General features: G+C 47.5%; 1 protein-coding gene across 1 annotated transcript in view; it reads right to left on the reverse strand.

Moving 5' to 3' along the window:
• Nucleotides 1-14,706, reverse strand: part of EIF2B5 (eukaryotic translation initiation factor 2B subunit epsilon) — a 59,250-nt gene that overhangs the window by 20,527 nt on the left and 24,017 nt on the right. The window contains exons 9-11 of the mRNA XM_029615816.1: nucleotides 7,787-7,922; nucleotides 7,504-7,605; nucleotides 911-1,012 (exon numbers count right to left, since the gene is read on the reverse strand). Of these exons, the coding sequence (XP_029471676.1) occupies nucleotides 911-1,012; nucleotides 7,504-7,605; nucleotides 7,787-7,922 (340 nt within the window). The remainder of the gene's footprint in view (nucleotides 1-910; nucleotides 1,013-7,503; nucleotides 7,606-7,786; nucleotides 7,923-14,706) is intronic.

Consider the following 14,706-nt stretch of genomic DNA (forward strand, 5'->3'; position numbering starts at 1 on the left):
AGGTTGCCCAGAGTTTTTTGGGGTTTGTTGATGGGGACATCTTGGCCTGGGTACAGGTCAATACTGAGGGACTGCAGGTGGTGTGCTCAGTTATGTAGCAGTGCCTGAAGAGTTTTTATTCTCTGCCTCTATCTGCTGGTAGGGATGCAAACCCCACTTGTCTGGTCTGATCTGATCTGAGGTATGCACGGGAACGAACATCAGAACAGGAGGAAGGGGAAGGCCTATCAATAACCCTTCTACTCTTTCTCCTCTTTTTTTTTTTTAAACCTCATTTGAGCTCAGCCTTTCCCGGCTGAGTACAGAGAGTCTCCGGCTGTGGGGGTAGAGGGCATATGCTGTCACCAAGCTTCCTGCACCCACTGCCTTTCAGCTGTTTTAATCAGCTAAGTCCACACCAGCTGAGAAAACCAGCTAATGGACCAAGGCACTCATCTGAGGGACCAGAAAATCACCTCAGGAATTCTCAAATGGGGGAGGGACTATTTGGTATCACTGCAGGAGAGCAATTAAATCTCTTATTATTTCTCCTCTAAAATTTGAAGCAATCCCCAGTAGGGAGATGCACATCCACCATCTACTGGAGACTGAGAATACTGGCAGGCTGATGTCACTGCAGGGGTATATATACTGTGACATCAGTTTGCTCCCTCTCCATCTGCTGGTAGAGATGCATAACTCACTGATCCTGAATTCATCTGTCTGGGTGCTAGGAAATTCAGAATTTCCAGTATCCAGTGGTAAGTGGGTGGCCAGAAATTTTACACTCTGCATTTTTATAGAAACCACATCTTGCTAATTTCACATCTTCCTTTAAAGATAAAAGCTGAAACCAACCCTCTGACTTTGTGGGGTGCCTGCTTTTCTGTAAAGGATAAAATGAGAGATGCAACAGTCCTTGGTTTCTTACCTTTGATGTCATCCAGCTGTGGGGAAGTGGTGCGAATGTCTGGCTGTTCAGAGCTCACACTCTGCTCACTCTCACTCTCTTCCTCAGAGTTCAGGGTTAGGCCTGATGGCAATGCAAGAACACTGCTTCAGGGAAGGATAAAAGCTTCCAAGAAAAACATATCTGCCATGTACTGTGCAACCCTTCAAATACTTATTACAGCAAGCAGTAATCTAACCCTTGTGTCCAGTTTAAAGGTGATTTTTTTTAATGCGTTAACAGCTGCCCTGCCACTTCCTTGTACCACTGGGCAGGTGTATTTAGACGTACGTTACTGCTAACATACACACAGATTCTACATGAGGTGATGTCTCAATGCCTCCATGTGCTGCTCTTTAAAATGCAAATGGCATTTCTTACTAGTAAATCCAACTGCACATCCCCCTGCCATATGCCTTTACTGCTGCTCTGCCCTGGATGGGACTACTCTCAGGGTTAGTAACAGCCATAGCCCTCATGGCGCCATCCACTCACTACTGCTGTGCACCAATTTTTAACGCTTCAGAACACGGCTGCTAGCGAGGATTCATGGATTCTGCAGATTTGTAGCTTAAAGAATCAAATGAAGAATAAAACTATTCTGACACAGGAGTGGGTATTACTGTTTGCCATGACAAAGTTCACAAATTTTCATAATGCGTGGTGGGCATCTTCTGCAAGCATCATCAGGCTTGTACATAATAAGGTCACCAACACCAGCTCTTGATACAGCCTTCTAGACAAAGTTGTGAAAGGCTGGCCAAACACATGTTTTGAGGAAATTCTAAGTATTAGGGTTCAATTGATGACCTTCCTGATTTACGATCACAGTTACCTCCTCTGATACCTTCTAAAGTTGTGTTTATTATGTTTCAGGCCATTACTTGAGTACAAACAAAATCCTAGCTGACACACATTCAACATGCCCATCAGATCCAGACTGAGCAAACAAGCCAAAGGTGGATTACCAGGCTGCATCACGTGCATAATAAACACTTCCCTGCAGGAAAGAATATTCTAGGGTTCAGACAGCAATCATTTGTCTACTTTTAAAAAGATGCCTATGCTAGACCCAGAACAATTGAATGATTTCAAACATCGCACCCTAAGCTAAACTAATAGAATGGGCAGATGTTATTCAAATAAATGTCCTTGGATCAAGGGCAGTCAGGATTCAGAAAACACCAGGCTAAAGAAGCAAATTTTCATTCAGCCCTGGATAAGGGTTCTGGTTAGCGACCTAGGTGCCTCATTTCACACTAGTGAGCATAATAGCTTGCTCAGAGGACTTTACAATGTTAGGTTACCCTAACTTGAGTCCTTTGTGAAATGGAAGGAATCAAATTGTTTTAGATCATGCTTTGTCTGCTTGTCAGCTGTGTGATGGTTTGATATTTCTGCTTTTATCAATGCTTATGTTAACTGATGGTTGGATCTAGTGAGACTTTAATCCTAAGTGCCATGCATCTGCCGACGATATTCAGTTATACACGTCCTTAGAATCAGACACTATTGAAAGCTGTCAACAGGATACACTGATGTGTAGAAGAGATCAAGGCTTGCATGCTGCAGAATAAAAATTAAATCCAACTAAGACAGAAGTCTTATATGTGGGCAAGGAGTCACCTTAGAATTTCTTGATTTCCAAAGAACTCACCCTTCTGTAAAAATGCAGTGTTCAAAGTTTGGGGTTACACTGAACACCAATTTAAACCTGGAATTAAATACCCTGGGGATCTCTCAAAATGCATTTATCCACTTGAGATTTATTAGACAGTTACTCCCTTACTTAAACAGGAGCGATTTAGCAATTCTATTTTGGACTAAGATACCTTCATGAAGCTCTCTACATGGGTCTCTCACTGAGGTGGGTAAGGAGATTTATTTGTACACATTTTTCAAACTGTAGATATCAAGACCACATCATCTCAATGCTAAAGAATTTACACTAGATTCCCATTCACTGAGGTTTTCAATATAAAGCTTTAGAAGCAGTTCATGACCAAGGTCCTGATGTTAATCAAGAAGATAAGAAAATTGGTTCTTACCTGGTAATTTTCACTTCTGTAGTACCACAGAACAGTCCAGACTCCTGGGTTTTGCCTCCCCTCCAGCAGATGGAGACAGAGAAAGTTTCACTAACACTGTACATAACCTGCTGTGCCACCTGCAGTCCCTCAGTACTGACTTGTACCCAAGCCAAGATGACAGCAACAACCATAAATTTCTAAGCAAACTTGCTCTCCTCTGAGCCAGAAGGTGGTGAAGTTGCCCAGAAAGACAATGAAAAACTAGTTTCCAAAATTTAACATAAGCAATCAGCAATGAAAACGTCCAACAACTCCGCATTATGTACAATGTAACAGGATGAGCAGCAGACTCTCCCCCCTAGTAGCTCCCTGCTTCAACGGCAGGGGAGAAGAAAAACAACCAATAAGGGCTGAATAACACAGTCTGGGTAAAACAAATAAACATGGGTGTAGCTTGCTTATTGCGGCGGTTACTACCCCTACTACCCCTAACTAATCAAGCTTGATATTTCACTTGGTTGCAGCTCCATCACTGCTCTCTACATTCATGGTGGGGGTGGAAGAGAAATAGAACCAAAGAGCTAAGAGAAACAGATAAGTATGAGAAAAAAATGTGAAGCTTGCTGGGCAGACTGGATGGGCCGTTTGGTCTTCTTCTGCCGTCATTTCTATATGTTTCTATATGTTTCTATAAATGGGTGGGTCTCTGGACTGATCTGTGGTACTACAGGAACAAAACTTATCAGGTAAGAACCAAATTTTTCTTTCCCTGTACATACCCTGGTCTGGACTCCTGGGATGTACCTAAGCTCCCCTTAACTTGGATGGGACGTGGAGAGTTTTGCTCATAGAACACTCTCACTAAAGCACATGGAAACCGAATCACCCACATGCAAGCAATAATGCCTAGCAAAAAAGTGTGCAATGACTTTCCAGTAGCCGCCCACCTGTTTGACAGCCCAGGAAGTCGCTTGAGAACGCGTCAGGTGTGCCCCTACCCCCCCCCCCCCTTGGTAGACAGGCAAGCCACACAAAATGCACCACTCTCGTCTCTAACCAACTGATAGGCCATAAGGCTCCCTGTTTTGACCATTGGCCCTGTGCCGACTGATCTTGCCACATCGCCCTCCATCCAGACAGGCTTGCATAGGTTGCGACTATTAAGCAATCTGGACTCTCCAATTCCACACCATGCTCAAGATTGGTGTGATTAAGCCACCATGAAAGACTGTCCTGGCTTCCCCCTCTAATGGAAGAGGGGGCTCTTCTCTCCTGCTGGAATCAGTTATTGGAAGAGTTTCATCTTCATAAGAACATGCCATACTGGGTCAGACCAAAGGTCCATCAAGCCCAGCATCCTGTTTCCAATATGGGATAGACTTAAGTTTTGGGTACTTGCCAGGTTCTTATGGCCTGGATTGGCCACTGTTGGAAACAGGATGCTGAGCTTGATGGACCCTTGGTCTAACCCAGTATGGCATTTTCTTATGAACTCTTCCAATAACGGATTCCAGCAGGAGAGAAGAACCCCTTGCAGAGGCTGCATATGAGCATGTTCAGGGTCTGAGCCAACAAACTCAGCAAGACATCTCAATGAAAAAAGAAAAAGAAAATCCGTGTACAGTCCGAAGCAGCTCTCAATCACATGCAATTTCTCCCTCTTCTAGAGGTGAGAAAGTCAATTCCCCATTGGAATCCTCCGATCCCTCATGATCCACACTCCCTTGAACATTACCAGGGTCAGCCACCCTGCAGCATTTGCCCGACGTGACTGACAAATGGGAGGCCCGAGCATGCAATCCCTAAATAGTAGGTTGATTCTCCTTTGCTGGGCGCTCTTGCAGAAAGGTCTGCAGGCCCTAGAAACATTCCATCCAGGAGGAGGAGGAGGATAGATCTATACTGGAGCCCATAGGCCCAAACTTGCTCTCTCTAACCTCTCTTTCTCGGGGAAGCTTCTGCCCTCGGGAACAAGGAAGGAGAACTGACCATTGCCTCACCTCCCACTCCCCTCCAGAGACATCAAAGGCCGAGGGGATGTCCCAACATGGGCAAAAGCTGTAATAGTCGAATTGCTTTGAACATCTAAACAAGACTGACACAAACGGAGAGAGAGTGAGGACTGAATTACTATCAGACGGCAAGCCTTACAGATAAGGCGCATGGACCTGTTCATCCCCGGTGCCCAACTCTCCTAAAGCTCGTCTCTAGGAGGCCTCCTGTGCGCACACCAATGCCACTTGAGTGTACACGCACACCCCTTCAGGACGTGTGGAAATACATGCTCAAGACTAGGTCTTAGTTGAACATGCACAAGTACATGTGCAAATACATGCTTGTATAGGCCATGGTCATGTGCACACAAATACTTGTGCAAATATGCGCTCCAGTCAAGGTCACAACTGTACACGCTCAAATACCTGGGCAAATATGCACTCAAGTCTAGGTTGCAGACATACACGCTCAAATCTAGGCCATAGCCTTATGCACACAGGTCCCTGTGCATGCAACCACCATGTGGCAAGAACGTGTGTACACGCCTACGCGTGTAGGAAAAGAACCACTGCCATGGCCTACCATATGACTAAGCAAAGCCTGCCTACACCTTCAGCGCGTTTAGGCCTGGATCTGTTTATTACCCAGCACCGAAAATCATCAACTTGAAGAGCTTCTCAACAGCTCAGGCCTCTTGAGGCTGAGAATCCATGGAGTCTGAGGCCAAAAGCCAGCATCCTAACTAAACACGCTTTGTGCATAGGCAAATTAAAACCGGCAAAAGACCTCTACTAGAACCAGAATCTTCCTCAGTGCAAGTGCCTCTCTGCACCTCTGCAGGACAAGGAACTACTGGCGATAGTTGAGGAGGGAATTCCTCTGCTTCTCCCGCCAACATTGCTAGGGAATCAAAAATGTCTGCTGTTTCCTCGCTGACAGGGAAAGCCTCACCGTTAGACCCCCCGTCACCTGCGGTCATGTTCAACGCAGACCTCCGAACGCGATGCTGCTTTTGCCGTATGCACATGCAGTGCCTCACGGCACCACCAGCACCTCAAGGGCAAGCACGGGAACCCAGAGCCAACACCTGGTCTCCTCCGCAGGCAGAGAAGCTGCTGAAAACCCCCCATCGCTGAGCTCCCTGAGCTGCTAAGGTAGCTCCCCCTCCGCCCCCAGAACCCTGCTGCACAGATTCCTCTAACTAGTTCCTTGATCTCTTATTGTTTTTTTTTTAATTCTCTGAGAACAAAGAGACACACAGAAACCAAAACTTTCCTTTGGTGCAGAGGTTTTTTTGCCAAACTTTAGCAACCCAGCCCAGGACAAACTGTATAAAAGGGACACTTCCCTGCTCCACTGGGCTTGCAGTGCAGAACTGCCAGCAGGTTCCACCGCTGTCTCATGGGGAATGAGGGACCTGCACCACCAGATGTCCACCTTATGGACCTCCAGACCAAGCTATCAGAAGGGTCACCAACCCTCTGCTCATCCACCTCAAACCAGGGGGGATGGCCCCTCTAGGACCTCACAACCCCCTGGGAGGATCTAGAAATGTTCTTGTCTTTTCATCTTTTTTTTTCTCTCTCTCCATATTACAGGTTTTATACCATCTCCTGGAGACAGAGAAATATTGAGGGACTGAAAGTGGCATGCTGGGTTATGGCAGGAAGGCAAAATCCAGAGTCTGGACTGATCCGGGTACGTACAGGGAATTGCCTTTTTATCTTCCTTGACACATTCTTGGACAACTCCCTTCACTGAAGGTCACGAGGCTCACTAGAGCCTGAGGCAGGATCTCCCCTCATGTTGTTTCATCGCTGTGGAATTCACTTCTGAAAGACGCTTGTCCATCTGACTACAGTACTTTGCTTTTAGGAATTTAATAAAAATCTGTTTTTGTGAACAAGCTTATGGGTTCTGAGCAGACTAGCACATTTATGCTGCTTTGACTGGGAGCTTTTTGATCTTAGTATGTTCTTGTTGAAAATTTGTGTTTAGGAAAACTTTAATAACTATTTCCCAACTTATCACTGATTATGAGTATACTATTAAGTACTTTTAGTTTAGGAACATTAATGTTTTAGTATTTATATCAATATTAATGATATTATCCAGATGTTTTTTTATATTTCTGATTTTATGTAAAACTCTGGTTTTGTTTCTACCTGCTACATTTCTTGTGTGCAAGAAATGAAACATCACATTACACATTATTATTAACAGGGTAACAGCAATGTTCATGGCCCAGGCCCAATCACAGGGCTGTTTTCCTGCTCTAGGAGAAGCTTTCCCCTGTTAAAAGCATCTCACCTGTATTAACAAATGCTGATTATGTAAAAAAAACCCCCACCCAAAAAACCCACCCAAAATACCAACAATATCCCCAAAAAACCAACAAACTTGTGGTTGTAATGAGATGATTACATTTTACACCTTAAATCTTCATATATATTATGTACTCAATGACGACAAAAGACACAAGCCCCTGCCAACGAGAAATAACGTCACAAAACTGCAGGACAGGACCCGATCTGTTCACAAAGCCCTCACCCCATAAGCTTTGCCTTATTTCTTCCTCGTCCTCTTCGCTCATGTCAATTTCTTTCCAGATATAACCTTTGCCTTCTGACCCCACTTCCATTTTATTGTAACCTGGAAGAAAAATATATGCTCAGAAGATCTCAACTGAAGATAAGACAGAAATAATATTCTGCTAAGGAGACCACGCGGCTCCCTTTCTATCCACCCAATGTCAGGTTCTTTTCTTATATATTTGTTTTAAAGCCTTCTCCTCTGTCCAATGAAGGTGGACAGGGGAAGACTCACTGGGTACCTTTAACCTTAGCTTTCTTCTCCTCCTTGTTCACCCCATCCTCATCACTGAATTCATCCTCATCCTCTTCTACATCAGGGAGGTGCAGGGAAATAACTGTGGCTTCAGGCAGAATGATGTCTGGACCCACCACCACCTAAAACAAAGAGGGGCAAAAAGCAATCAATTGGCCGAATGAAAGGCAACAAAATATGCAAACAAGAAGCCAGGCAAGGCATGGTGGCCTTTCTGAGCTAAGAAGTTTCTGGTCTCTCATTTCCTTTCCCTCTTCTAGCACTGTGCAGATGTACAAAGGAAAATTGATTTTTACCTGCTAATTTTCCTTCCTGTAGTACCATGGATCAGTCCAAACTCCTGGGTTTTGCCTTCCCTCCAGCAGATGGAGACAGAGAAGTTTTAATGGACTCCGTCCTATACCCCTGAGGTGCCACCTAGAGTCTGCCAGTATTACACTGTACCCAAGCAGAAAAATTTAAACCATAACTTCCACTATAAAAAACAACCTCCCCCGAAGAGCAAAGGAAATGAAACCTTGTAACTCAATGAACTAAACCATGTACATACTCTTTGCCTGTAAAGGGGGGCATATGACATGCAACCATTTGGAAAATTGCAGAAAAAATAAATGAAGTTCCACCCTGTACGTACCCAGATCAGTCACACTCCTGGGATGTACCAAAGCTTCCCTAACCAGGGTGGGACTGAGAAAGTCCCGCTTGGAGTACACTGGCCCCGAAGGAACCGGACCTCTGGGGCCAGTTCCAGGTAGCCGCCCTACAGATTTCCTGTGGTGACACCTGTTGACATTCCGCCCACAAGGCCGCTTGTGATCGAGTAGAATGCGCTCTAAGCCCAACTGGAATTGGACGGCCCTGAACAAGATATGCAGAAACAATAGCTTCCTTTAGCCAGTGCATGATAGTGGCCCTTGAAGCTTTCTGAACCCTCCAGGGTCCATTCCACAGGACGAACAGATGGTCCGAGAGACGGAAACTGTTCATGACCTCCAAGTAACACAACACCCTCTTTACATCCAACTTCCTTAAATCCTTAGCCTCTGGAGTAGAAGAATCCAGGCCCGCGAAGGAAGGGAGCTCCACAGACTGATTCAAATGAAAAGAGGAGACCACTTTCGAGAGAAAGGAGGGAATCGTTTTTAAGGATTTCCTGCCTCAGAAATACGTAAGGAGGGCTCCCTGCACGATAAGGCCTGCAGTTCCGAAACACGCCTCGCGGAGGAAATAACCACGAGGAACACGACCTTCAACGTCAGATTCTTTAGAGTAGCACGCTTCAGTGGCTCAAAAGGTGCATTACACAGGGAGTGGAGTACTAAATTCAGCTTCCACGAAGGACAGGGGTTCTGAACAACATCTGGATGGCATGCCAGATAAATGCCCTGCACCTTCCCCTGAAAACAATCAAGGGCTGACACCTGCACTCTTAGGGAATTAAAGGCCTACCCCTCAGCTAGACCTGATTGTAGAAAGGCCAGAACATCTGCAACCGAAGCCTTGGACGGCTTCACCTCGTGGTCCAGACACTAGGACTCGAAAATGCCATGGAGGTGGAAGTTTTACGGGAATGTAATAGCGTGGTAATCACTGCATTTGAGTAACCCTTGCTTTTTAATCTCCGCCTCTCAAAAGCCATGCCGCTAGACAAAAGCGATCTGCCTCTCTTAAACAAACGGGTCCTTGGCTCAGGAGATTCGGAGAAGGACGAAATCTCAGCGGACCGTCTACTGCTAGATTCAGGAGGTCCGTAAACCATGGGCGTCTCAGCCACTCTGGTGCCACGAGTATCACGTTGCCTGGATGAGCCTCGATGCGGCACAGAACTTTGCCGACCAACAGCCTCGGCGGAAACACGTACAACAGAATGTCCTTTGGCCAGAGAAGGACCAGAGCATCTACCCCTTCTGCTACTGGTTCTCGACGCCAACTGAAGAATCGAGGTGCCTTGGCATTGCGATACATCGCCATCAAGTCCATGAAGGGCATGGTCCAGTGGTTGCAGAGAAGATGAAAAGCCTCCTCAGAGTTCCCACTTTCCCGGGGTCCAACTGGTTGTGGCTGAGGAAATCGGCCTGCGCATTGTCCACCCTGGCAACGTGAGAGACTGCTATCCTGTACAAATGCTGTTCTGCCCAGTTGATTAAAAGTTGAGCTTCCATGCCACCGGACGACTCCTGGTTACACCCTGACAATTGATGTAAGCTACTATTGTCACATTGTCGGAGAGTATTCTGTCTTATCGTCCCTCTACTAAGGAAAGGAGGTCCTGCAGAGCCAACCGAACTGCTTTGGTTTCCAACGATTGATCGATCAAGAGGACTCCATCCTTGTCCATTGGCCTTGCATCGCTCTCCCCTGACAGACTGGCATCGGTGGTTACCATTATCCAAGATGGAATTTCCAAGTCCAGCCCTCGATGCAAATTGTCCGGGCATAGCCACCAAGGCAGACTGGAGCGCGCCAAGTCTGTTAGGGGTAGGTGAAGATAAAACTGTTCGGAGAGCGGATTCCATCTGGAGAACAAAGCTGACTGAAGAGGATGTATATTCGCAAAGGCCCAAGGCACTAGATCGAGTGTGGAAGCCATCGATCCCAGAACCTGTAAATAATCCCAGGATCTGGGACGAGGCATGGACCGCAAAAGACTCCACCTGAGTTAGAAGCTTGGCCAGTCTCTCCTCGGTAAGAAAGACTTTCCCCAAGATCATGTCGAACTGAGCACCCAGAAAGTCCAAGGACTGGGAAGGAACTAGATGGCTCTTGTCTGGATTGACAACCCAACCTAACAAGCTCAGCAGCTGCAGCACTCCCTGAACCACCTTTTGGCAAAGATCTTCCAATTTTGCTCAAATCAGCCAATCGTCCAGGTATGGATGTACGAGTATCCCCTTCTTCCGCAGGACCGCTGCTACCACCACCATTATATCTTGGTGAATCCTCTGGGTGCCGTCGCCAGACCAAAACGGGAGTGCACAGAATTGGAAATGATGCCAGAGGATTGCAAACCGCAGATATTTCTGATGATCTGGGTGGATGGGTATGTGCAAGTATGCTTCTGTCAGGTCCAGAGATGCCAAGAATTCTCCTTTGTGAACAGAGGCTATCACCGAGCGAAGAGTTTCCATGCGAAACTGAGGCACTTTTAGATTTCGATTGACTCTCTTCAAGTCGAAGATGGGCGGAAGGTGCCCTCCTTTTTGGGTACCATGAAGTAGATGGAATAGCGTCCGCGCCTGAGTTCCCCTGCGAGTACCTGAACTATTGCACCCAGGTCCAGCAAGTGCCGTATGGTGTCTCGGATCACCTGACACTTTTGGTGGTAAGAGCAAGGGAAAACCAGATAGTTATCCCGGAGTGGCCGAGCAAAATCTAAAGCATAGCAGTGTTCTATTATATTTAGGACCCATTGATCTGAGGTCAAATTGGTCCACTCCTCCAGAAACAGAGACAATCTTCCCCCTATCTTCGGACACCGCCCCCAGTGTCCTCAACTGGTCCAAAGTTTGTGCAATAACTAGCAGCTTTTCCGGAGGACCGCATGGCGACACCAGAAAAAGATCCCGGAGTGGACAAGCAAAATCCAACACGTAACCGTGACTTACCACATCGAGGACCCACTGGTCCGAGGTTATCTTGACCCATTCCTCCCGAAACAGGGACAACCGACCCCCGATGCGCAGAATGGAGGAATGGGTCTGCGCTCCTTCATTGTGTAGCTTTGTTGGGGGTAAAGGTCTGCGAAGATCCTGACCGCTGAGACCGCCTGCCATGAAAGGAAGGAGTCCAAGATTGTGCCCTCGACGCTTGCTGTCTCTGGGGAAGGGAACCACCCCTCCCCATACGGAACCTGCGCTGACCTCGAAACTGACCCCTGGAATTCCCAAAGTGTCGAGACTGTCGGGGATTATCCTCAGGCAACTTATAAACCTTGTTGTCACTTAAGTCCTTGATGAGCTGATCCAGCTTGTCTCCAAACAACAACTTTCCCCTGAATGGAAAAGAACCCAATCGTGACTTAGAGGAAGCATCTGCCGCCCAGCGACGGAGCCAAAGTAACCACCTGGCGGATACTGCAGAAGACATAATGCGAGCCGAAGTCCGCAGCAGATCATATAAGGCATCCGCTGTGTAGGCGACCGCAGCCTCCACGCAGTTAAGCCTGCCCCGCCTCGTCCGGCGGAAGATCCTGCGCTGTAAACATTTGTTGAATCCAGCAAAGAGTGGCCCGCTGCACTAGGCTGCTACAGACCACCGCCCGGACTCCTAACGCCGCAACTTCAAAGATGCGCTTCAATACGGTCTCCAACTTCCGGTCCTGGAGATCCTTTAACGCTATACCTCCTGTCACGGGGATGGTAGTATGTTTAATCACGGCCGTGACTGCCGAATCCACGGTGGGAGTCTTGAGAAGGTCCAAGGACTCAGACGGCAGGGGGTACAACTTATCCATAGCCCTGCTAACATGCAAGGAAGCTTCCGGAAGATCCCATTCCTTAGAGACAATCTGGAACAGTTTGGGATGAAAGGGAAAAGTTTGCGGGGGGTCCCAAAGGCCCGCCAGAGCTACATCCCCCGTGGAAGTGTCAACTTCCTGATGTGGTGCCGAGATTTCCAGTTCCTTCAACACCTGCGGGATCAAAAAGCGTAGCTCATCCTTGCCAAACAAACGAAGAACCTGGGGGTCATCCCCCTCCACAGTCGCCTGACCTTCCAAATCGCCCCATCCGTCTGTATCCGGAATGTCCAGAGCGGGATCCAGGAACTCCGGTACTCCCGCGCCCCCCTGTGGCCGTGGACAACGAGCCCCCACCTTCCCCTGATCCGGTGTCGCCCTGGGGATCTTAGGTGGAGAGAGGCCATCCGCCTCCCAGCCCGCCTCTGCTTCCAAGAACGCTTTGTGCATCAACAGCACAAACTGCGATGAAAACGGGACTGGCCTCTTAAAGGCGTCCCCCGCGGGTCGGGAGGGAGGGGGTCGAGGGGCTTCATAATCGGGCGAACTGTGCGGGCTTAAGGCAGGCAGGGAAGAAGGAGGGGAATCTTCCACCTCCGACGCTGTCCCCTCTGTCGGCAACGCGTTCAAAATGGCCGCTGCCTCCTTCTCTATGGGAGGCGGGGCTGCCGATTGAGAGCGGAGCACTCCCCGATGCCGCGCTGAAACAGCAGGAGAAGAAACACTGCGGGCAGCGCTCGGCCCCTGAGAGGGTCCCTCAAACCCGGGAAGAAATCGGGAGCAGAGACCCTCTCGGGAGAGTCGCACTCCCGCCCCCCCGCAGGCCGTACAGGCCGAAGATCGCGGCATGAGGAGAAGAGTCGGGAAGACAAGCGGCCAGAAAAGCGCGCCAAAAGGTAATGCACTACCTCCTAGTTAGAGCAATGCGCCGGGTGAACCAGCCACCCCCTCCGGAGTCCCGGGGCTGAACCGCGGCAGGCCGGGGCTGCAAGAATAAGCCCACTGCCTGCCACCAACAGGACTTAAGTGGCTCCTTTTTTTTTTTTTTTTTTAACAAATAATGTGTCTGCTCCTAAAAGCCCCCTTCAGAGGAAAACCTCTGGATTAGTGCAAATGTGGGGGGAGGGTGACCAGCCCACCGGTAATCTCTCCCCCTGGACCCACTGGGACTAACTAGCTCCGGGCAAATGGTGTGAGAGCAATGCCCTCCCAAGCCTGCCGCAAACCTGTCTTCTCGCTGCCCGGGTAATCCGACATAAAAATAAATAAAATAAATTATTTTATTTAAGTTTTTTTTATATACCAACATTCAGGACGATAGTCCCATCATGCTGGTTCACAAGAAACAGGGGTGCAATTATAATAAACTTTACAATTTGAACAATAGTGCAGAAAAGCAGTTACATGTAACAAGGAAATAAATAACTTGGAGTAAGAAAGAAAATGAAGATCAGATAATTATATATATATATAATAACATTGTAAAATGTGGCTATTAATGCTATTACTAGCGAAGTGTGTTGATTGATGGGAGTTAAATAATGTTGGATTTAGGAAAGGCCTGCGTGAACAGCCACGTCTTAAGTCTTTCCTTGAAGGTTGAGATGCTGGGTTCCATTCTAAGATCTGGGGGAATGGAGAACAAGAACAAGAAACTAACTTGCCCTAAAACTTCCTACCTCTTATTCTATTCTATTTTTTTTTTTTCAAAGAAATAAACTAGTTGATCTAGTCAGTGTTACTGTAATAACAAAACCTGGATAACCAAGTAGAAAATGCAGAAGGACCAGGACCGCAGGTTATGCCTCTCAATCTGCTGGAGTCAGAGAAAATATTGAGGGATCGCAGGTGGTACACCGGTATATCTAGGGGGTGCTTTTCAGCTTTTCTCTGACTCCATCTGCTGGAAGGGAGGCATAACCCAGCAGTCTGGACTGATCCTGGTACGTACAGGGAATGAGGGATCGCAGGTGGCACACCGGTATATCTAGGGGGTGCTTTTCAGCTTTTCTCTGACTCCATCTGCTGGAGGGGAGGCATAACCCAGCAGTCTGGACTGAGCCTGGTACGTACAGGGAACACTCTTTTTCAACTCTTTCAGGCCGATACAGTACAGTGCGCTCTGATGGAGCACACTGTTAGCCGGCATTTGGACGCGCGTTTTCAACGCGCTAGCTTTACCCCTTATTCAGCTTTACCCCTTATTCAGTAAGGGGTAATAGCGCGTCCAAAACGCATGTTGATGGCCCTATTAGGCCCGCTCTCTCGCGTTTTTTACTGTATCGGCCCGTTTGTTCTGTATCCTCCCCCTCCCATCGCCATATATTTTATCCATCCGAGGAAGGAATATTTGTCCTGGAAAGCTCACGCCTCAATAAACTGGTTAGTCTATAAAGTGCCACCTGCCTCTGTCAATTTTGCTACACCAAACTAACATGGCTATCCCTCTG

Source organism: Rhinatrema bivittatum, chromosome 9 (assembly GCF_901001135.1).
Source record: "Rhinatrema bivittatum chromosome 9, aRhiBiv1.1, whole genome shotgun sequence".
Taxonomy (NCBI): domain Eukaryota; kingdom Metazoa; phylum Chordata; class Amphibia; order Gymnophiona; family Rhinatrematidae; genus Rhinatrema; species Rhinatrema bivittatum.